The following is a 23,343-nucleotide window of genomic DNA, read 5'->3' on the forward strand; positions in this document are numbered from 1 at the left end:
GAAACCGAATACTGTACCTGTGCGATCCTTATTTTTCTTGTTAACTACACTGTAAAATTCCGCTGTGAAATACTTATTTCTGAGCTACCCGTTGGACAGTTCATTTAGTGGTTCGCGCACGATCGTACAACATGTTGAAAGCCGCTGCGTTGCTCGCTCCCATCACTCTTGGGATAATTGTTTATTTAAGGTAAATCGTTCGACTGTTTTAACAAGCAACATATGAAATAAAACGTTACATTATCGATATTTTTTTATATAGTTCTCATTCGTACAAATGTTGAAATCTTTCCCCGGTTACGTTGCACAATATCCTTCGCGTTGATAACATGAATTCAGCCCGATTTGTAAATAGAATTTCTTAACAATATCATGGTAAATATTAATCAATATCTAAGAATAAGGAACGTGTTTTAAACACGTGAAGATCATTATGATCTGCCGATTTTTTTTAGAGAATACCGTTCGGTTAAATGCAATATCGAATTATCAAGGAAATTCTGATTTTCTTTTCTTTTTTTGATAGCTCATAATATACATGTAACTTTCGGCTTTCTACATTCTTATTGATCGGCTTCGTTTGACAAAGCAAGAATTGTTTCGTTCGCTACTTACGTGAGTGCGTTTTAGTTCGATAGGAAAATTCCTGATTATATCCACCGCAATCGTAACGGACGTTTTCAGCTGCGTGTCGCGATAAGTGAATATTAAACTCGTAATTGCGATTTAACCGCGGAACGACGAATGTTGCAAATAAAATACCGTGCACCGTACCTGTCGTGTTGACGATAATTTCATAGATTTCGATAGAGGCAAAGTACGTAATCTCGATGAGAAAAAAAACAAACGAAAGCTGATTATATAACGAATCGGATATAAGATTTTTAATTGTTCGATGGCAGAATTGGAATTGGAAGGTTGCGAAGAATTTTCTGCTGACAGAAACATCGTAGCTACGAACAATTTTCTTTTTATTCGAGACTACGTAGAACGTCGGCGTAACAGCGCCAGTTCTTATTGAAGCTAATAGCCGGTACCGGTTCAGATCACTAGGAACGAACAATTTTTTTTTTCTGTTCGTTTACTTTGGACTCCAGATAACGGATGTTTGTACGGTTAAAATATGTCGAAATAAGCACATAAAGTATATCGCGTTCGGAAATGTTAAATACAAAACTGAAGAAAAAAAACAGCGAACACTTTGCAAGCAGATAGAAATGATACGTATTATTTAAAAATGTTGTATAATGGAGTTACAAGCGTTTAACCGCTTCCGATATACAGGCTCCGATGAAAAAGTTAATTTTAAAACACTTTTTTGTCATTTCAACCAATTGCTATTTTTTCCCGGAAATTCTATCAATGTATCGTAATTTATTTTAATTTAAACAGAATTTTCTACAATTTTACAATTTGTAAATTACTTGCTTTGCATATTCATTGTATCTAATTATGATAAATCCGTGTAATAGACATAGTATAATTGCTGCTGATTTAAATTCGGTTAATTGTAAGTGGTTATGTTCTTTACTTGGCGCTATTATAATCAGAAGTTAAAGATTATCAAAAGTTGTTACTATTATAATCGGAAAAACGTCATTCTAAAAGCTTGTTTATGTCGTTACGTCTATTTTTACCGTAACACCTTTTGCATATTTATGCGTGTCTTATCCATACCGATTTTATCACCAGAATTGATAAGTAAAATCATGCAAAATAAAAATAATGTATAAGCAACGGAAGGAATACCGTTAAAAAGGAAACAAATTAAACATTGAACCCATTGATTTACGGAATTATTTCGTAATTGCGTCCCCATCGGTGTTCACAAAGCTTATTTATTTACTAACAGAAAGCGCTGATGAATCATCTGTATCATCTCAATAGTTTAGTTATAACATCAATTCATAGCAATTATAAAATAATAATTTTGTACAATTCCTGTTTTAGTTTATTATTACCGTGGTCTTCTAAAAGTTGCAAAGTCGAATTCGCTGAGATTTTTGGCAACGATTTTACAATTTCGATAATTTCTCAATACTTTATAATAATAATAATTTTTCAATATTCCTAAAACGATCCCTGTTTTAGTTTATTATTACTGTGGTCTTCTAAAAGTTGCAAAGTCGAATTCGCTGAGATTTTTGGCAACGATTTTACAATTTCAATAATTTCTCAATACTTTATAATAATAATAATAATTTTTCAATATTCCTAGAACATCTCATTTTACCGGCAATAATATATCGTTAATGTGTACATATGTTATTGCCGGTCAAACGAGGTATTCTAGGAATATTGAAAAAATACAGATATCGTTAATGTGTACATATCCGTATAATTCGCAGTTTTTTAAATATCGTGAGTTGCAATTTTATAACTGCATGATGTAGCAACTTCGTGTAGTTCACCGAATGTCCTTTATTACGAATAATGTTACATCACAGATAACACTATCGATTGATATACTTCACAGACGACACAGATTCTACAATACGTTGTTATTCGCTAAATCTGAAAGTGTATCGTGATCGTGATAAACCTGAGCGTGCAAAGTCCGATTTATTTTGATACTTTCGAGTTTTATCACGGTATCCGTTTGTGTGAACTATTTAACGTGAATCTCCACTGTTCCCTCTATTTTTCAGTACATCGAACAATGATCCCACTGTACCGAATTTACCTGATACGTATTGGGGACCGTCGAAAGTTAAGAAAGAATCCACCGATATACGACCTTTCACCATAGACGTGCCGGCCTCTGTGAGTAATCAAATCAATTATTATTCCTTGGCATTCTTTCGCGGCAAACTTGAAAATATTCGTTATATATAAAATATTATATTATTATAATATTATTATAATATATAATATAATCTAATATATATAATAATTATAATTATTATATATATAAAATATTCGTATTATTGTTGCACCAAGGTCATCGAGGACTTGAAACACCGCCTCGCAACTAGAAGATCGTACGTTCAACCGCTGGAAAACGTCGGATGGACTTACGGTATTTCAACCGAATTCCTAAATTCGGTGCTTGATCATTGGAAGGACAAGTACAACTGGACGGAGAGACAAGCATTGCTCAATAAATATCCGCAATTCAAAACTGTCATTCAAGGTAGAAAAACCATCATTTAAAAATAATTAAATGTTAATGGGTTTCTCATTTTAGACGGTCAAAAAATCTTCGAATGTTTGAAAACAGAACTAATAAATTCACGCATCAATTTTAAACTTTGTACATAGAATTATTAATTTTTAAAGAATATATAAGATCTTTGTTTCTGCGAATTATAGTGATCTTATCTTTTGTAAAAACAGCTGTTGTCTAAGATAGAAAAACTAAAAAGATCTTTAGGTAATTATTTAGAAATCTTTCCATCGATTTTGATGACCTTGAAATATGCTGCCAAGGTCGTCATTCTGAACAACTTTCCCTATAGATATTATCTTTGATATTCTCTATGGAAAAATCATATTAGAATTTTTTTGATATTACGTACATTAATCCACCACAATATAATAGTAAAACTGGCCTAATTTTTAAAAAATTATTGTGTTTTAAAAGTGTGTTGTGTTCGAAATATTATCGTTACTACGAGATATAAGTGCAAAAGAGGATTCGATTATTTTTAAACCGTCGAAATGAGAACAACTTGCAAGCAGCTTAATACAATTAAAAATTAATAATAATTAATAATACAATTAATCTCAGGTTTGGATATACACTTCTATCACGTCCGCCCTACTAATCTACCAAAGAATAGGAACTTGAAAGTTCTTCCTTTGCTGTTATTGCACGGATGGCCTGGATCGATCGTCGAATTTCAGAAAATAATACCCATATTAACAACACCGTCGCCGGATCGCGATTTCGTATTCGAGGTGATCGCACCGTCACTGCCTGGATATGGATTCTCTGAAGGAGCTGTTCGGCCAGGAATGTCTACCGCTCAAGTAATTTCTTTCTGCATTTATGAAAACGAAATAGAACTGTAAAGTCATTGTTATTCTTCATGAAAAAATATGTTTTTTATTTCAGATGTCAGTTGTATTTAAAAATCTAATGCAGAGACTCAAGTTTGAGAAGTTTTACGTTCAAGGAGGCGATTGGGGAGCTCTTGTTGCCGCGAACATGGGTGTTCTTTTCCCAGAAAAGTTAGTAAAACCAAACCGATAACAAGAAAGGTCAACACAGATTTGTTATTCGATTTTCTTCACAGGGTCATTGGATTACATAGCAACATGTGTTCCGCGATGGGACCGAAAGTTTTGTTTTGGTCGATAGTGGGCACATATTTTCCGTCTTTGGTAGGAGTAGACAGTGAACATTATTCTATGTATTTCCCTGTGAGTGCACATCTCTCGAATCTGATCGAAGAGAGCGGATATTTCCACATACAAGCTACAAAACCAGACACAATTGGTACATTTTTCTTTCATGGAACGTAGGGTACATTGATTTATATGACGTGTATTTACAAATTTTTGAAATTTTCTACATCAGGAGCTGCTCTAGCAAGCGCTCCAGATGGTTTGGCAGCGTACATTTTGGAAAAATTCAGCACATGGACAAATAAAGCTTACAGACAACGAGATGACGGTGGAATAAAAGACAGATTCAACATCAATGAAATTTTAGATAATATAATGGTATATTGGGTTACGAATAGTATTACTACTAGCGCTCGTCTTTATGCGGAGAATTTTAGTGCTGCATCCAGAGCCACAAAAATTGACCAGTAAGTATATAGTTCAAAATGTTACAAATGTATTATGTTATAGATTAGTGTTTCAAATATTGTTTCTTTCTTTAGATTACCGGTAAAGGTACCTACGGCCTGTGCTGCTTTCCCCAATGAACTGCTTTTGACGGCTAAGAGTATACTTTCAAGTAGATATCCTAATATTATTCAATACAATCTCATGGAACGCGGAGGACACTTTGCAGCTTTCGAAGAGCCGCAACTTTTGGCTAATGACATTTTCAGTTTTGTGGAGAAAACTGAAAAAATTAGGGCACTACCTCAGAAAGAATTGTAGTTATTGATTTCTTTTTTTTTTTTTTTTGAAAGATGTATTACTATATTGTAATATATTATATATTTCATACTAAATATAAAGAAATTATCGTTTACATTCTAACATGTGTATATATATATTTAAAATAGGATTTAATATAATTTCTTATTTATTTTACACGACGAAGTACGCATAGAAGCACTTCTCATTTTATCCCTGTTTATATACAATCTCATTGATAGTGATGACTTCGTTCACTATGCAATAATATATTTAATCTACAGTATGTTATGCACTGCTGGCACCAGACTTTTCAACGTTCTCCAACAAAGTTTGCAAATTTGTCTCGAACAGTTCGCACCTGATCGGCATTTCCAACGAATAAAATGGATTTTTCAGAGCATAATCTGCATACAATTCGAACACTCTCTTCAATAGAATCTCTATTCCACTTTGCGTCGACTCTGCTACAACAATGAATTTAATACCAGTTAATGTTTGATAACAATGAAGCCTAAATGTATCTGCTTCTAAAATTTCAATTCCCGAACAACGTGGTTCAGGACTGAGTTGACTAGCAATTGCAAATAAAGGATAAAACATGGATGCTAAGAAAATCTTTTCATTTGTAGTCATCCTGGCACGGCTAAATTTAAGCGATAAAGGAAAACATTCTGGCTCCTCCAACAAATCAAATACATCCTTTCCATTTTCTAGTTCCCTTCCTATTACCACATTGCCATTCACTGCCGTTAGAACATGACCCACTGTAAATAAGTTTATCATTATTTTTGTATTACATTGTAACAATTTAATTTAAAAAAAGAAAAAACTGTTTTGTATTTTTCTTACCGTTAATTCCTTCCTTCTGACCAAATGATACCACGATCTTTTTGTTTTCATATCTAAGCTTCAGGTCCAACGGATAATTAAAGACCCTTTCATTTTCAATTCGTGGAACATTGTGATCATGATTAAAAATTAAACCACCTGATTTTGACACGATATAGACGCCGTATATGACCATGCTTATATGATTTTCATAAAATTCAAATATCTTAATAATTAGTCACCAACTCACACGTGTAACTAATTATTACAATTTCGATGAAAAGATTTTATCGTTTTTAGCGTCACAGTTATCATTTGCACGAACACTATTAACGTCAGTTTTCTTTAAGGTTATGTCGCGAGCTACGATACGACTAAAAAGCTAGCAACGAAACGAAACCATAGTACCTATATGTACAGTGACGAGTGTAAGTGTACGTAGGCTTCTTGAAGTGTGGTGCGTATAAGCAGCGTATGCTGTTTTTTGACAATCTCGCAAAAATATTGTTGCTTGTGTGTCATGGAAAGAAACTTAAATTTTTCTCACAATATTTATAAAAATGATCCCTTGCTGTTTAAGAGCTACGTTGGTAAGGAAGTAAATATTTTAAATAAAGATGACTCAGCGGTTACTGGGATCGTTTATACGGTTGATCCGGTATCAGAAAGGTTAGTATTGTATGCAATGTATGTCTGTAAAGGTACTTGAGAATCCGACGATAACGATCCGATCCGCTTGACATTGTTCTTCACGCATCTCTCCGATTACTTTGAAATCTTTCATTAATTCATATCTACTTTCAGCATTGTGTTGTTACAAGGCTGCCAACAGAACCATTTGAAACTCGTTTTTGGGCATGTCATAAAGAATATAGAAGTTCGCTCGGATAAATTACACGAATTACCAACATTATTTATGAATCCGCAAACGTGTCTTCTTCAATCAACATTAGACGAACGGAAAAACGCAGTTGTTAAAATGCTCCGTGAAAATAGATTCCCGGTTAAAGAGAAAGAGAACATCTTGATGATCGAAGATGTTCTGTCTATAAAGCCGCCGTACAAGCCCGACGACTGTATATCTGCGAACAGTATTATTTTAGGAAGAATACAAAATCTACTCTCTTGTGTAAAAATTTAATAGCTCGAATACAATAAACAATATGGGAACGTCGACTTTCGAATGTATTAAAAACTCGAGGAAACTTAAATATTTGCTATCCAAATTTTATTGTTTAACAATGATATACGAACAAAATAATCATTTAAATTATCTATCATAAGTATCGTATCTTATATATCGTAAGTTAGAAATATTTAAAATATCTATCATTAAATGTAGACCGCATTTGCTAAAAGAAAATAGTTCCGATTTAGATTTATATTGTTCATTAAAATAAATTTCGATATACTTTATAATATTATTGCAATCATCGCGAAATTAAAATGTTTCTTCTAATGAAGAATGCGACGATATAAAAAACATGTTTGTATATGTATTTAACCGACCCTGAAACAGGATACAATCGCTTTTATAAAAAGATTAATTATGTGGTCGTTTAGTTACGATATGTTAATTTAATAAAAAAATACATGAAGTTACCTTTCTAAGTGTCTACACGCGTTTTGATATTCATTTCGAAATGAATTACGGTTTCTTAAAATGCTAATTAACCATGAATTGTTAGGGGGAAATGTAAAGGAATTAAAAAACATTTTCCTTTGTAAACAATTATTTTTCAAAATAAAAATTACTTTAGAAATGTGTATAAACGTGTCAAATATAATGACATTCTGAACAGCATACACATTTGAAACCTTGTATTCTCTTAATGTGGCAGCTAAATCTGATAATTCTTGTCTTCAATTATTGTATGAATTCGAAAAGTAAGTTGAAATGACAAATACCTCTTGCTAACCTGGTTCAAGTACTAATCTTTTAACTATTCGCGCTATGATAAAAGTTCTTTAACATTTTATTGAGGAATACTATCTATGTAAAATAGAAACTTCTGCAATATTCTGCGTTACTGCACCTGGCACGTTATTGTTTAACATGTTAAGCGCCAAGTGGGCCCAAAGAATATTTGGAATGAAACCGAAGCTTAACGTGTTAATGCTTTTGTCACAGCGAAATGGTCTCGATGTAAGAAGCAGAGTATGAAATAAATGCAATTGCGGTAATATAATACCAGTGCATTGTCCGCAGAAGTGCGACGCGCTTCTTTGGAGTAAAGTATACGTCCTATAGAGGCTATTATCTAAGTGGTAGGTCATTCGTTCTCTCCGTCGGAGTAATACTCAATCGGTGCTGGGTCGCGAACTTTCCGAGAATATCTTAGGCCCAACGAGTCCGCAAGACTTTCGATATGTGACAATACCTAGATAATTATTAAAACAGCAATGAGAATATCTTTGTCGGATATAAATGATGTACGACTCAATAAGCTTACATAGTCCAACTGTTGCTTAGTGTGTGCAGCAGACAGGCAAAAACGTATTCTACCTTCCATTAGAGGAGTTGCTGGGAATCCAACACCTACCGCTGCTATGTTATACATCGTTAACGTCCGTACAACTGCACTGTTAACGAAAAAAAAATCAGGATTTCAATTCTCAGTTTCAACTTACGATTTTTTGCCAGTAGATCTGCTGTCTGTACGTACCCAATTTTTGAAAACAGATAGACTAACATAGGTACTACCGGCGAATCTTCGTTTCCGTAAATGATGACTCCGATTTGATTCAATCTACGTCTGAAGTACCTGGTGTTCCTTGCCAGCTGTTTCGTTCTCTTCTGTCCATCGTTCGTGCCGTCCTCGCCGGCAATTATTTTCATGGATGTAATAATTTGCTGTGCCACTGGCGGGGACATCGCCGTTGCATAGGTATGCGCGTGACTATATATCCTTAAATGATTTATTAATGTCTAAAATTATACAATCAGCGTGGTTAATATTATTTTTCGAAATTATCGGAAAGATTAAAGCATTATCTTAAGAAACCCTACTGGAATCGTACAGTATTGAATCTTTCTTCGTTCAATAATTCCCTCACCTTTGTTCCAGCAATATATCCGCCAGCGGATCCAAAGCTTTTCGTAAATGTTCCCATGAGTATGTCCACCTCCCGTGGATCAATTCCGTAGTAATCGCATACGCCTCTTCCGTGTTTGCCTAACGCGCCCGTACTATGAGCTTCATCCAGATAAACGTATGCCTGGAATAAATATGCCGATAATTAGAACGAAATCATATTAGATTTAGACTGATTATTTCGTATGGAATCGTTCACAATCTGTAACGAACGTCTACTTGCTTTGTACTTCTTTTTCAGCTCTAAAATTTCGGGCAAATGTACAATGGAACCCTCCATGGAGTAAACACCTTCGACCACGATTACTATCTTTTTCCAAGGTTTCCCAGATCCTGGCTGGCCGAAAACGACGGCACTTCTCAACTGAGTCTCCAAATGTTTTACATCTGCGACAAGAGAATTTACAAAATTTCCATGTTACCGCGTACAGTTTCATTTTAATAAAGCAGTTAGGTCGGTGGGATATAATATGAGATAATAATTGTATCTACTCGGACCGACGGAGTTACTTAAACAAATGTTTCCCGCGATCATCGCGATCATATTTCTTTAATATGATGGCGGTTTACGTGTTATTATTCTCCTCGAACTTACTATTATGATTGAACACTCTGATAGTGGCACCGGACAATCTTAATCCAAGTATTAAGGAAGCATGATTCTTCTCGTCGCTAAGCACCAAGCAACCTTTTGTCAACAACGAAGGTAGATTGAGAGCGTTCGTCGCGAATCCCATTCCAAAAACGATTGCGTCCTCTACACCGAGAAATCTAGCCGTCAGTTTTTCCAGCTCCTCGTGAATCGGCATGTTACCTTAAACAAACAAAAAAAATCGTTACACCATGGTGGCCACCTTAAAGGTCATTGTTAAATCTTCTAACGCGACAATCCTAAATTATTCCATTATTAATGATCGATTTAACAATTTAGTTTAAAAATATGTTCGGTTTTCCCATTTATACTTGAATCGAAGAAGAAATAATGTATCGATACACACAAAACCTACAGATTCCTGATATTTTATTAAACTTTTATCTGAATAAGTTCGTAATCCAGCTTGAAAATTGATCGCAGTCGTCGATCATTATTCCACTATGTTTTGTTTTATTTTGTGCACATCGATTAAAGTTGCACACGCGCCACTCTGTTAGCCACGTGTCGAAATGAAGAATTTAAACCGCAAGCAGTTTCGCAATTAGTTGTAAATTTTTTGTCGCTGCCGCACTATGACCGCAAATGCGCGGCTAGCGTAACCCTGTACACTTGCTCGACGAATATTCAAATATAATTCCCATGAAACGAAGGTCTCGAACGAATATAAATTGTTTATAATGATTTTCGGTACACCCTGTGTATTATTTCTTTCGCCCACGATACTCATTAAATTATTATATTACTTTTCAAATATGCACAATTTCTCTCGTCCGTGATCTACGTATTCATATTTGCATAAATATTATTATACAGGGTGGTCTGTGCAATTGTTTTAGGTCACAACTCCGTTATTAATTGGCATTTATAAAAAAAATGCCAAAGGGAAAACTGAAGAAGAATTGCACATATCGATTGCTCTTCATTCTGAGAATTATTAGGGTATCATGGCAATAAGATTAACAGTTCTCGAGATATTTAAAAAAAATATGTCTTCACTAACGTTTGAGCGTGTTCTTTCGGTAAAGACATTTTTTGAAAATATCTCGAGAACTAATAATCTTATTGCCATGATACCCTGATAATTTTTTACGTAAAGTGAAAAAGAGGAATTTATCTGCGCAATAAAAAATATGCATTTCCGTTTAAAGAAATGATGCAATTGTTAACGGTACATGCACGGATGCACTTAGAAAAAATCCAAGATTCTACAAATGTAGCGCTGTTCGAGCCGTTTACCTTTTTCCTTTGGCATTCTTTTCGTAAACGCATTAATAACGGGGTTATGACCTGAAACAGTTGCGTAGACCGCTCTGTATAATGGGATTTATAATGGATATTATCGTCTACAAGCGTGTGACCTTATCTGGCTACAATATGTATATGCACATTGCAAAGCTATTTGTGTTGTGTGCTTATAAAGCTTCGTCTTGCAACTAAATGCTCGGTGACAAGCAAATACGTTTTACTCCTATACTATATGCTCCAAAGCAGCTTTCGAACAACAAGTGTTCACTGCAATTTACACTTAAGGTCATTCTAAAGCCGATTTCCACGCTCTAGTGATCTTCTCGTCGATCTTGCTAGTCTGAGCTGTAAGCAACACGCTACGAAGATTGAACGAGAGCGCAAACAACTAATCCAAAGCGGCTTTGGAACAACAAGCGTTTACTGCAATTCACACTTAAGGTCATTCTAAAGCCGATTTCCACGGTCTAGTGATCTTCTCGTTGATCTTGCTAGTCTGAGGTGTGAGCAACAAACTACGAAGATTGAACGATAGCACAAACAACTAATTACCAAGTTCGAGACGTGCACAATTAAATGCTCGGCGACGAGTAAATACGTTCTACTCCTATACTATATGCTCCAAAGCGGCTTTGGAACAACAAGCGTTTACTGTAATTCACACTTAAGGTCATTCTAAAGCCGATTTCCACGGTCTAGTGATCTTCTCGTTGATCTTGCTAGTCTGAGCTGTGAGCAACACGCTACGAAGATTGAACGATAGCGCAAACAACTAATTACCAAGTTCGAGACGTGCACTGCCGCTGGCACAACCGAACTTTTTTAAAGTTTCGATACTCTCGTCAGCGCATATCCCGGTCGACTCGGCGAAGCCCAAATAGTTGTACGATCCCAGATTTATACATTTCGTGGTGGTTCCGGTAAACCTGAAACAAAAAGATCCCGGTGAACGGCACGCTTCTTCGGCAAGCGCTGTCGACTAATTCGAAACGCGATTTCTATTGGGTTGGCAACTAAGTAATTGCCCGATTTCAGTTATAGATCTCTCTCATTCCCATTTTTATAAAAAAATAACATAATAATAATAATAATAATATAATATATATAATAATAATAATATAATATATATTATATTATTATTATGTTATTTTTTTATAAAAATGGGAGTATAATAATATAATATAATATATATTATATTATATTATTATTATTGTTATTTTTTATTATCCGTGAGTGTTAGCAACTTAACTCAGTTTTTGGTCGAGAAGGATCAGACTTTCTACGAGCGTGGAATTTTCAAGTTGTCAGAGAGATGGCAGAAGGTCATCGAACAAAGTGGAAAATACATTACAGATTAAACTTCGTTCCAAGTAAAAAAAAATTTTTTATTTCATTGATCAAATCGACAATTACTTAGTTGCCAACCCAATAGAACGACGCGGCGAACACCGGCACCACGATCGGAATCGCATCGAGCCAATGCCGAAGAGAGGATACAGCAGCGACCTGAATTCGAATTCGTGTTGTCGTTTTCAAATGCAAGCCCTCGATGCGCCGGGATCGGCTCCCGAGATATTAAAAGCGAATCACGCCGGCCGGCCCGCAAAACCTCTTCCTGTTCTTCATCACATTTAATCAAGACAAATGTCTGGCTTCCTGTATCTCTCCAATTGGCTCGTTACGATTTTCGAATCTGTGCACAGTCCTCGCCGGCTTCCGAAATCGCCGTGGAAAGGTTAACCGTGAGGTAGCTAACGGAAATCGTTTCGTTCGGTCTCAATGAACGGAATTGCTGTCGCGAAGTCGAGACCGCGGTCGAACCCGCGAAACGTAAATCGATCAACGATGACTTTGCAACGGGCAATTCGATGAATTTAACCGATACGAGTAAATCGATCGATCGATCGATTCTTTTCGTCCATGGAATTCTTGGTACGGTTATGCTCACTTAGATTTTACTTGGATTTTTTACGCTCGAATTTCCACGTTTCAGCCTCCCGCTTCCCCCCATCACCGACTGCGTCGGGCTCGGGTAGCGGTGTAATGTTTGGGTTAGGTTTCTTATCTCAGCGAACGACAGAGAGCGAACCTAACCAAAGGGCAGCGACAAACTTGCGAAAAGATGACGCGAATGCAAACAAATAATCATGCAATAATGAAACTTTTGAATTTAGTCATTTTTGCGTCGGCTTTTTCAATGTAGTATCCCGGTGGATTGTTGAAATTCTTCCGATGAAAATGAGACCGAACGTGACGTTAATCGAACTAACTTTCTATTGATTATATTAATAAAATTATATTAATTTTACACGAGATTCGTAAATAGAGCGATTTACACCGTGTTTGGGCTTATTTTAATCGGAAAAATCTCAGCTAACTATTGGCGTTGCAATTATAATATTATAAAGGCGATAATGACTAAACATGAAATTTTCTCTACTGCATGTTTACTTTTTTTTTTGCTTCGATGCTCGACAGATTTCGTCTGCTCCGCCATCGCTTGTTACAGTGGGTAAAAAAAATATTCGCGCACTTTTTGAGACGCACACACACAATAACTTTTTTAAAACTGCACCAAATAACTTAAATTTTTTTTTAGGTAACAGAGAAGCCAGTATATTAGACAATGACTAAAATGCTTCGTTATTAATTTTGCTATTACTTGGAATGACGCGAAAAAATATAACTCCCGTTTTTTTAACATTTTCATCCAAGCTTATAACGAAAATTTAAGAAACGCCTTTTGTAATTTTAATCCAGTCGTGGGCGTTGAAAGATTTAAAAAAAAACTGCAGATTTCTTGCAGTTTTTGGTCAAAACAGCAACTTCTTCGCATCTTTAATTTGATGTACGAGAAACATTTTTTAAAATCTTCAGCAAAGTTCTAAAAAAAAGCATTTTAGTCATCGTTTAGTACACCAGTCCCTCTATCACCTAAAAAAAAGAAGAAATCAAGTTAAAAAAAAAGTCATCGCGTTTCAAAAATCGTGCGAATACTTTTTCTTTTTTACTTACTCATTGCAACCATTCTCTCATTTAGCTGTGCTCGAGTCAATTCCTGAAAGAGCAACTCTACCCTGTTAGGCGAGGATTTCACTTCCGACACGCGAATCTCTCAAATGTAAGTGAGCATTACCGTGTGTTCATTGTAGACGACTTACTGGAACGACCATCCGTAATCAGATGTTACTCTATCTTTGAGCGTAACGGTTGCGCCTGGAACAGAGCATATCGGCCTGTTCCAGCAGTCTCTCACTCTTCTGTACACGTAACGAAGATAAAACCTTTCGAAATTTTCGTAAAGCGGCGCGTAGCCCTGCAACACAAAACACATTATCGTTTTATCGTTAAGACGCCGGTCGCGTAACAGATCATCGTTTTCGCTTATTTCTATCATCTTCGCGAGAATGATAACGGCCCTAACAGTTCTTCGGTTGATTTCGAGCGGTATCAATTGCCACGATAAGCGACGGTTAAATCTTTCAGGAAATACTCATGATGTCCGCTTCGGCTGCCGCGGCAGATTCTCGGCGTCTTTTGATCAATAGCCGGCGCGTTAGATCCGAAAATCGCGGAAGAAAAAATCTCGCGATTGGACTTCCATGATTTTAGGCTTTTCCTACTAGCTTCTCGAAAGGGAACACAGATTTTTTCTGTTGGAAAATCGAATGTTGGCCGACGATTGGAAGAAAATATTTCCTGCAAAGAAAGAAATCCCCAAATTGATTCATTAATGCATGAAAAAGCTTACACGTCAAAATTATTGTGCATAGTCTCATAACTGATATCAAATAATTTATATATATTATTAACAATAGCAATATAATACATTGTATTTATATAACAATATAAATACAATATAAACAAAATTATTTGGTATCAGTTATTATATACATTATAATATATTATTATATTATAATATATTATTATATTATAATATATTATTATAATATTATATTGTATATATTATATTATTATATAATATATTATTATATATATTGCGGTCCTCCGAAAAATATAAGAAAATACAATAGAGCGTTTACAATCATAAAACAAAACGCACCGATTTACTTTACATAACCCGAATAATATTGACACTATAAACATTGTTACCGGTACATAATACGTATCCGACAATCGGTTTTGTAACGTCTGCATACACCGTTACAGTTAATCCCGTGTATTCTTACAGTGTCATGAAACGTTGATGTAACAGCGACCCGTTAAATCCACGTATTTACATGTTATCTTTCCGAATACCGTCTTCCTCGACGCGATTAGATATCGTCTGTTTAATCGATGATTGTGTTCTATACCAGAGAGATAGTAGGGTAGGTATTTTCAGCGTTTCTTTTTTCGAGTGGCCGCCGCGAAACTAATCGACCTGTTAATTGAAAAAGACAAATCAGATTTCACTCAATCCTTTATTACTCGTATACTCACATGCCCGCTGGTAATCAAAGAAAATCCGAAAAATCGTTTCATCGTTCATTCTACGCTTTCGTCGCACGCTGCTTGATTTTCCACACGCAATTCAATTATTATCTTCGAACTATTAATTGCATCGTTGGACTCGTTTAATCGACCGTTATTTCGGAGAATATCGTGACAATCTATTTCGTAGAATCCGCGAGCGTCATGCTAGAAGTTCCGAGTATGAAAAGTGTTTGGTTAAATTATTTTTTGTATTATTTTATTATTTTTTGAAAGTTCGAATAGAAGTAAATTCTCCACAATTTTTCCTCAGCTCGGACAATTTGGGAAGCCGGGATACGATTATTCGAGTTATAACAATTATAAAAACGTGGTACGGTTACTATTTCTCTATTTTTGTTGAATGAATTTTATTTTTATTTTTATTGAGCGACAATAGACGAATCTGCGATCTTCGCGCGAAGCTTATTTTATTATAGATATTTGTCGAGATCTATAAAAAAAAACGCGTGCCGATATCTTTTCACTGTTCTCGCAGTTTCTCGAATCCGATTATTAAAATCAATCCGACCGGGTCCGTTCGTTGGACTCGATTGTAACCAATTTTAACTCGTGGTCGCATTCGTACGCAATATGTAAGATAATTCATGACTGCGAATTGTTTCGTTTAACCCACCGTGTCCTGAATTATGTCACTCTTACTTTTCAATGCTGTGGCTCCAACGATATGGGCTTCGAAACACTTCGAACAGCACGTTTGTCGAACGAAGATATTTTTCATAACTGTAACCGACGCTGCGTAAGAAAAAAAGTTTGCTTCGCGATTTTTATTCAATTGAATTAAATACTTCGATTTTATGAAATTTGTGTGCTTTTTGGCGCGGTCGTGAAAGTGTTAATACAGGATTCCTGAGGTCATTTCAAGCAACTTTTCCCTTTACAAAAATGTTCTCCGAGGCATCGTTGACGAGTTATCGACGAAACACGATTGACCAATGGGGAGACGAGAACAGCTGGCGCGAAGCGGCCGAGCCAACGAGCGGTCGAAGCGCAGTTCCGCTTATTGGCCGCCTCGCGCCAGCTGATCTCGCCCTCTCATTGGTCACTGTTTTTCGTTAATAATTCGTGAACGAAGCCGCGGAATGCATTTTCGCTAAGGAAAAAGTTACTTCAAATGGCCTCAGGAATCCCTCAGTTCTCGCTTGTACAATAATTTTTCGACACCCTGTAGATATACGCATTTACGATTTATCGTAAGATTTGGCAACAGCGAATAGTTGCTTTTAGTAAAAATGGCAATGAAAATCTCTGTGAAATAATTTTATTCTTTCAACGTAACGTCGTGATCTGTGTTCCTTTTCAGAATACGAGACATTAAATCGACTAACGAAATCATCATCGTATACGCCGTCTCACGTCTTACCTCTCTGTTGTACTCTTTCGCGACTTTTGGTGTGAAAAACAATTGGTTTATAAAACCCAGGAACATAAGAATATAGAAGCCAAGGTGGGTCAATGCTGCTGTGATGAATGGTACCCTCTCGAACGATTCCTTCGATCTTGTGTTTGGTGACTCTGCTTTTGTCGCTTTCTCTGGAAACTGAAGACACATTAAACATCGATCAAACTCGTCGAACAATTTTAGAGCACATCTAATATAACAATATAAAATGATGTCGTTGATTTTTTGAATATTTATTCGCGGGTGTGATGCTAAACAATTTTTTTCTTAACCCTTTGCGTACCTGAGGTCATTTGAAGCAACTTTTTCCTTAGCGAAAATGCGATCCGCGGCTTCGTTTGCGAGTTATTAATGAAAAACACTGACCAATGAGAGACCGCGTACGGCCGACGCCCCGCCCTCGCGATCACTGCCGCTGCGTCATACGCCCGGCGCGACGCGACAATGGCCGCGAGGGCGGAGCGCCGACTGACCTCAGGAACCCCATATTTCCCACTTGTACAATAATTTTTGGACACCCTGTAGTTAGGTTGCAAAGTCACATACGAGAATATGCATGGACTGCGTTATAGCAAATTCTGAAATAAAAGGAAGAAAATACCTTGGAGCACAAAGGGTTCGACATAATTGGCGGAAAAATCTAAGTTGTATATTACATTCAATCGGCGTACTGCAGCGCACGGTTAAATTTACATGTGAATTTAAACACACGATCGAATAACCGAAATCTGAAATTTGAAGGGATCCTGCGAGCAACAAAAAATAAATGTGCAACACAAAAATTTTCATTGTCAATAATTATTGCCTTATCTTTGTAAGCATTGACACGATGTAACCCGGAATAATTTAAGCTGTGTTTACAGAGTAATTAACAAGTACTCGATAAAAAGAAGCATGTCAATAAACGTGGTCCAAATTACATACATCGTGTTTGGACTTATTTTAATCAGCAGAATTTCGGTTATCCACTTTACTTTGTCCAGTTGTTTCTGCACTGGTTCCCTAACCTCGTCTACTAAGATGAGGCTTCGCCGAGCTCGAGGCACCGCGGTGGGAGAAAAGTGGGGCTGGGTCGTGAAAATTTAACCGTACGGAGATTTCGTGAAAAAATCGTGCACCACTGTGTACCTACCTACGTAACTGTGGCACCGAATGGGTCAGCATAAAACCGGTGCGATTGCAAGCGTTAGATGTCCGACTGCAGAACCTAGCAACTATCTTCTGACCCAGATCGAATCTCGTTCCGGACGATTTTTACCTTTTTTAGTCGTATGATTTACCTTTTTTTTCAATTATACAATTATTGCAGCGATATATAAAAAAAGATATTTAATACATTTTAGAAATATTTGATTGAAGAACGCATACAAAAGTTGTACCCCTAAATAGTTTATTCTAACGACATTTATATTCGATGAAATGATGATTTATATATAATTATATATATATATATATATAATTATTTCATATTTATATATTCGGTGAAATGGATTAAGTAGTTAAAAATAAAGTAGTTAAAAACGATTTTTGTACACATTTCTCTAATCTGAAATATCTTCAAAATGCATTGAAAACGTTTTCTGAACATCAATGGGACACGAAAATCGCAAAATAAGAAGGTCGTCCCGGGCGTTATTTGATCCGGGTCAAAAGAGAGTTGGTTGGTAGGTACCGCAGTTGCACACCTAAACGCGTAAGGAAAAACGAGAAGAATCAATCCAGACGAACACCAATTTCACTTACGAGCAAAAGAAGAATTATTTAGGCAAACTCCCTCCCCCACCACTCCCGTGCATTACAATATTTGCTATTAATTGAGATTGGTATTATATCTATTTATTTTTCTCACACATTCAACGATTTTTTTATCTAGGAAGCATCAATTTATTATCTATGAAAAATGTACCTTTTTGAAAAGTTCACATGTTACACGGCGAGGAGCGAAACTGAGTCGACACTTTTAAAATAGTACAACTTTTTTTAGACTTGTCTAAATGACTTGAATTTTTTGTTTAAATATTAGAGGAATCAATGATTAAAATACTTGTTCTTTTAATTTTGCTATTACTTGGAATAAAAAGAATATAAAAACCGAGAAGTATCAAATCCATTTTTTAAATTTGCATCATAGGCTCAGATTAAAAAAAGTGAGAAAGCGAGAGTCTTTTGTTTATATTCTTTTCATCCCAAGTAATAGCAAAATTAAAAAGAAGTATTTTAGTCATTGTACGGCGACTTGGTTCCTCTAACATTCACAGAAAAGATCACGTCATTTAGATCTTATTTAGATTAAAAAGTTATGTCCTCTCTTTTTAAAAGTATTGACTCGGTTTCGTTCCTCATTCTACGTATCGCTCTTTCCGGTCGTCGCGATAAACAATAGATACTCGGCCGACGCTATGCTGGCGAACACGTTGACATAAACAGGTAGGTAGTATACGTAGATTCCATGCATGCATGGTAGCAGCAATACTTTTTGACGAATATCTCGGAGATTAGAGACTTCTTCTAATGATGCTAAAGGGAAAATTGTTTAGAATCATACCTCAACAACATCTTCTGAATTACCCTCTATTTTCTTTGTCTATTCTTCAGTATCGTTTACTTATTACTTTATGTCTGTATTTTAACTTTATGTCTGCACCTTCAACGCTAAAAGTAGGATAAAAATGTTTATCAGTCAGAGTAATTAGCTGGACACCTATTACATCAACCCAGTTTGTCTATTCTTTAATATTGTTTTCGTATTACTTTATGTCTGCATCTTCAACACTAAAAGTAGGATAGAGTTTCATTTATCTCAACAAAATATTTATCAGTCAGAGTAATTAGCTGAACACCTATTACATCAACCCAATTTGTCTATTCTTCAGTATCGTTTACTTATTACTTTATGTCTGTATTTTAACATTATGTCTGCATCTTCAACACTAAAAGTAGAATAGAGTTTCATTTATCTCAACAAAATGTTTATCAGTCAGAGCAATTAGCTGGACACCTATTACATCAACCCAGTTATATAAACTCCTTGTGTCCCAACAGGTTTATATACGGCGATCCTCCCCTAACGTCCCCCAGCTCAAAAGACACGGCGAGACCTTCAAGAACAGTGGAAGCTATTCCGTCTGTGCTCTAATTAAGCGCCAACTCGGAACTTAGACGTCGCATCTCTTCAATTACGATATAAAAACAGCGCTTTCGATCACCAAAAATCTTATTTTGCTTCTATGTACGTATCTTCTTAGTCTCGGAATAATCGAACTTCATTCTTCCCTCTCATCCACAGTTTTCGTTTCTCATATACACAAATCGTTCCGCATTCCTTATTTCACCGTAGCGCAACCAATCAGCTAGACGGCTGGCAGTCGCCAGCCAATCAGAGCAGGGATCAACGAATAGCTTCCCGGGTGCTTCGATGAAGCGCGAGAATACAACTGACGTACAAAAATAAAAAGAAATGCAACTTGTCGTTTACACAGCTGGACTTGTTATGTGTTAATATTACGCGTAATTTCCGTGTCATTAGCATGCGTTCAACTTGTGGAAACAGAATATCTATGTATGTACATGTCGCAAAGAATTAAGTTAAGAGATAGGACGCAGAATTTATTACCGTGAAGGTAGAGAATTTTAAATGGAATTTTCTTAATATTATTCAATAGCGACTAGCCGACTACACGAATAAATGAAAATATTAACTGCTTCAACAATTTCCTAGAAAAGCCACCTGTATGCTTTCCGTAGCTGTGAAACAAGATCTCCGAAACGGGGCATTTAGGTCAGTGCAGTGGTTCTAGCATCGAAAAGATCTTGCTAACCTCAACAAGAATCGAAAATAATTTCCGATAGTTTGTGCACGCTATCCTATCCCAGCCGTACCAAAAATCAGTCGACGCTGATACAACAAATAGTTAGGCGAGAAATAGAAGCTTTCTCGTAACAAGTTATCTGCACTAAAAAAAAAAAAAAAAAAAAAACAGTCAAAATCGATAACCTCGACCTCTTAACCGCGAAATAGTGTTGCAAACTCTAATGCGTACATTGCGATCAACTAAAAGAATGAAGAGAAATGCATTCACACGAAATATTGAACTTCTAATCGTTCCAATGCTTCGTTCGATATAGTTTCAGAACGCTTGAAAATAAATGAATATAATTAAAAAGCATTGGCGGTAAAATATATATTTGTATATATATCCGTTTGAAAATTGAATTTTTTAATAAAACGAACACATATTTCTAGCCAACTACCGGAGAGAATTTTATCAAAGAAAAACATTTGTATAGTTAAATAAATTTATGATGCCTTCAGATAAATTTTTTACAATGAAAAAGAAAAATGACGCGCGCGCTATGCAATATAGTACGAACCGTAATATAATAACATGTTACAATATCCGAAAGTAAATGTTCGTCGATAAGGTACATTTTCTGCGAAGCTACAGTCACGTGTTGACATTGGAAGTAGATAAGTATCGTCTCATTTACCTCGAGGCCCCAAGGATAGGTTAGAAACTTGGGGAACGATACGCGACTTTCAATAATTAAATTATTTAAATATTGAATGAACCGTGTACCTATTTGTGGTCGATAAGAATGTATAAAAAAGAAACGTCACGATGGCATAACAAAAATCTTGGGGCACTTAAATATTTGTATTTTATTTTCGATACTTTACATCAGATTCAACGAACGTTGACAGAAACTTGCATTCGCAACGAATATTCCATTGTAAATCGTAAAAGTACTTTCAACAATGGTACAGAATATTTTTTTAAATCATTTGACTTCAGCAACTCTCAAGCTTTACGGTGTGAATAGCCATCGTTCGCTCAATTAAAGACAACTCCACCTTAATATTAGTTCGGTTATCCCACTTCAACGTGTTCGTTCAGCAGAATTTTCGGCGGTGATAGACAACGAATCCGTTTCTCTTTCAATTAATTTCAGTCGCACCAAGATTAAGATCGCGAAGGACACCAAAATTTTCAGTTCAACCATTCCGTTTTGTTTCATAGATTCGTAACGAGATTCGAAAAATTGATTGTACCACTAACAACAAATAATTTCTGTTATGAATCAGACTCGTCGCAGGCATCTTCTTTAATACAAATGCAACAGGACTACACGATTTAACCGAACAATTCGATAAATTTTCATTGACGATGACATAAACGGTATTTTCAGTTTTATCTGTTCGTTCGTTCGCTTCGAAATTAACGTTCTCTAGTGTTTATGAATATTCCAAACCTCGATTTGCCTATCAGCAATTGTCCCAACCACTTAGGAAACGTTCAGGGCATTCGTGTTATTTTATGGGAAGTACATATAAACATATACTCTCTCAAAACTTCTAATATATGTGTATTCGGAACACGAGTATTCAAAAATTGTTGAACAAACATAGTTCCTGTGTAAAAAGAAATGTGCGTGACAGGTGACGATCTAACCTGTACACGTCCATTGCTCTGTAAACCGGCATGGTCTTTAGTTAAGATGTCTTCGCAAAAGGTTAATCCGTTTCTGGTGGTCGGTTTCTCCTCGTGTTCATTCGGTCGCCTCCTGGTGGTAGCCTGTGCCGCCATTTTGCGTAGGGCGAATCTTTCACCAAAGCCGTAGGTCCGGAAAGAGAAAAGGAGAGAAAGAGAAAAAGAGAGTGTGAGAGGAGGGGAGCACACGGACCCGTGCAACACGACGAACAAGTAAAGACTGACGCTAACTGACGCTCGCCACGCGTCGCGATGTCGTGTGATGTTAGCAACGCATGCGCCTCCTGCTGTTGACTTTATGACCGCGATTTACGCAGAAACGCGGGGATAACGCAGGAACACGTCCGGGACGCGCATGCGCGCGTCCGATTGTTATGTACGATCGCATACTTTCAGGATTAGGGAATACAATCGAGAAATAGCGATAATTAAACAATGTGCAGGCACATCGAGAGAACCGTTCGCGAATCGATTTTCTTTACGATCCTTTCTATCAAAATAAACGTATCCACGATTATTAAAAATTTCCAATAAGTGTTTCGCCAATTTTATTTAATCCAAAACGAATCTTACGTTTACAAGAATGAAATTATTCGACAGAACCGAAGAGATAACCGAACGTGGAATGCGACGGAGAAATTGAAACTAAACACATAGCAAATGGATATGTGTCTAAACATTGACAACCTTGAGGACAGAGTTTTTACTTACTTCTAGGACACTCGTCGAAAGGTCACTGAACATTAATGGATTATTACAAACGGCTGTGGTCACAACACCGTCGGAACCTTGTTGAACAGTGTTCTATCACGTTTCGTTGATATTTTCAGAGATCCTTTTTACTTTACAATTACCATTCGTGACTACGCTATGCGACCGCGATTTTAACGCAGGACACCGGCCCGGCGCATGCGCCGGAGCACACTTCGTACGCTTTGCATACTTCGTGCGCAAATCCCATGTGTTTGTAGGTGTAAAACCGCAACAACTTATAGTCGACGAATAATTATATTTATGTGAATTTTGCGATAATAACTTAAATCGTACCGTTATATTTTGTTATAGTGTTACGATAGCAACTGTAGAAATTAAGAA

The 23,343-nt window shown here is 36.2% G+C and overlaps 4 protein-coding genes across 6 annotated transcripts; 2 read left to right on the top strand and 2 right to left on the bottom strand.

The window, feature by feature from the left end:
* On the top strand, window positions 1-5,160 carry LOC117219051 (juvenile hormone epoxide hydrolase 1). The gene is made up of 8 exons (XM_033467919.2): window positions 1-190; window positions 2,649-2,763; window positions 2,941-3,133; window positions 3,731-3,972; window positions 4,058-4,173; window positions 4,239-4,441; window positions 4,523-4,757; window positions 4,833-5,160. The coding sequence occupies exons 1-8, from the start codon at window positions 132-134 to the stop codon at window positions 5,056-5,058; spliced, it is 1,389 nt and encodes a 462-aa protein (XP_033323810.1). The 5' UTR covers window positions 1-131; the 3' UTR covers window positions 5,059-5,160.
* Window positions 5,100-6,064, bottom strand: Trs23 (trafficking protein particle complex subunit 4-like protein Trs23). Its single transcript, XM_033467925.2, has 2 exons — window positions 5,890-6,064; window positions 5,100-5,804 (listed from the first exon to the last, which is right to left on the bottom strand). Exons 1-2 carry the CDS (start codon window positions 6,062-6,064, stop codon window positions 5,326-5,328), a joined length of 654 nt encoding a protein of 217 aa, XP_033323816.2. The 3' UTR covers window positions 5,100-5,325.
* A 324-nt stretch (window positions 6,065-6,388) lies between these two features.
* On the top strand, window positions 6,389-7,479 carry LOC117219054 (gem-associated protein 6). Its single transcript, XM_033467926.2, has 2 exons — window positions 6,389-6,537; window positions 6,673-7,479. Exons 1-2 carry the CDS (start codon window positions 6,389-6,391, stop codon window positions 7,007-7,009), a joined length of 486 nt encoding a protein of 161 aa, XP_033323817.1. The 3' UTR covers window positions 7,010-7,479.
* A 104-nt stretch (window positions 7,480-7,583) lies between these two features.
* lace (serine palmitoyltransferase long chain base subunit) lies at window positions 7,584-23,137 on the bottom strand. 3 transcript variants are annotated; one of them, XM_033467911.2, is made up of 10 exons: window positions 22,960-23,137; window positions 16,721-16,897; window positions 14,025-14,179; window positions 11,644-11,789; window positions 9,559-9,777; window positions 9,187-9,350; window positions 8,926-9,087; window positions 8,535-8,797; window positions 8,322-8,451; window positions 7,584-8,249 (listed from the first exon to the last, which is right to left on the bottom strand). In XM_033467911.2, exons 1-10 carry the CDS (start codon window positions 22,990-22,992, stop codon window positions 8,142-8,144), a joined length of 1,557 nt encoding a protein of 518 aa, XP_033323802.1. In that variant the 5' UTR covers window positions 22,993-23,137; the 3' UTR covers window positions 7,584-8,141. The 3 variants fall into 3 exon arrangements, with proteins under 3 accessions (XP_033323802.1, XP_033323801.1, XP_076384261.1); XM_033467910.2 differs by lacking the exon at window positions 22,960-23,137 and adding an exon at window positions 22,210-22,909; XM_076528146.1 differs by lacking the exon at window positions 22,960-23,137 and adding an exon at window positions 17,892-18,095.
* Between the last annotated feature and the right edge of the window lie 206 nt (window positions 23,138-23,343).

The sequence above is a fragment of the Megalopta genalis genome, unplaced genomic scaffold (assembly GCF_051020955.1).
Source record: "Megalopta genalis isolate 19385.01 unplaced genomic scaffold, iyMegGena1_principal scaffold0100, whole genome shotgun sequence".
NCBI lineage: Eukaryota > Metazoa > Arthropoda > Insecta > Hymenoptera > Halictidae > Megalopta > Megalopta genalis.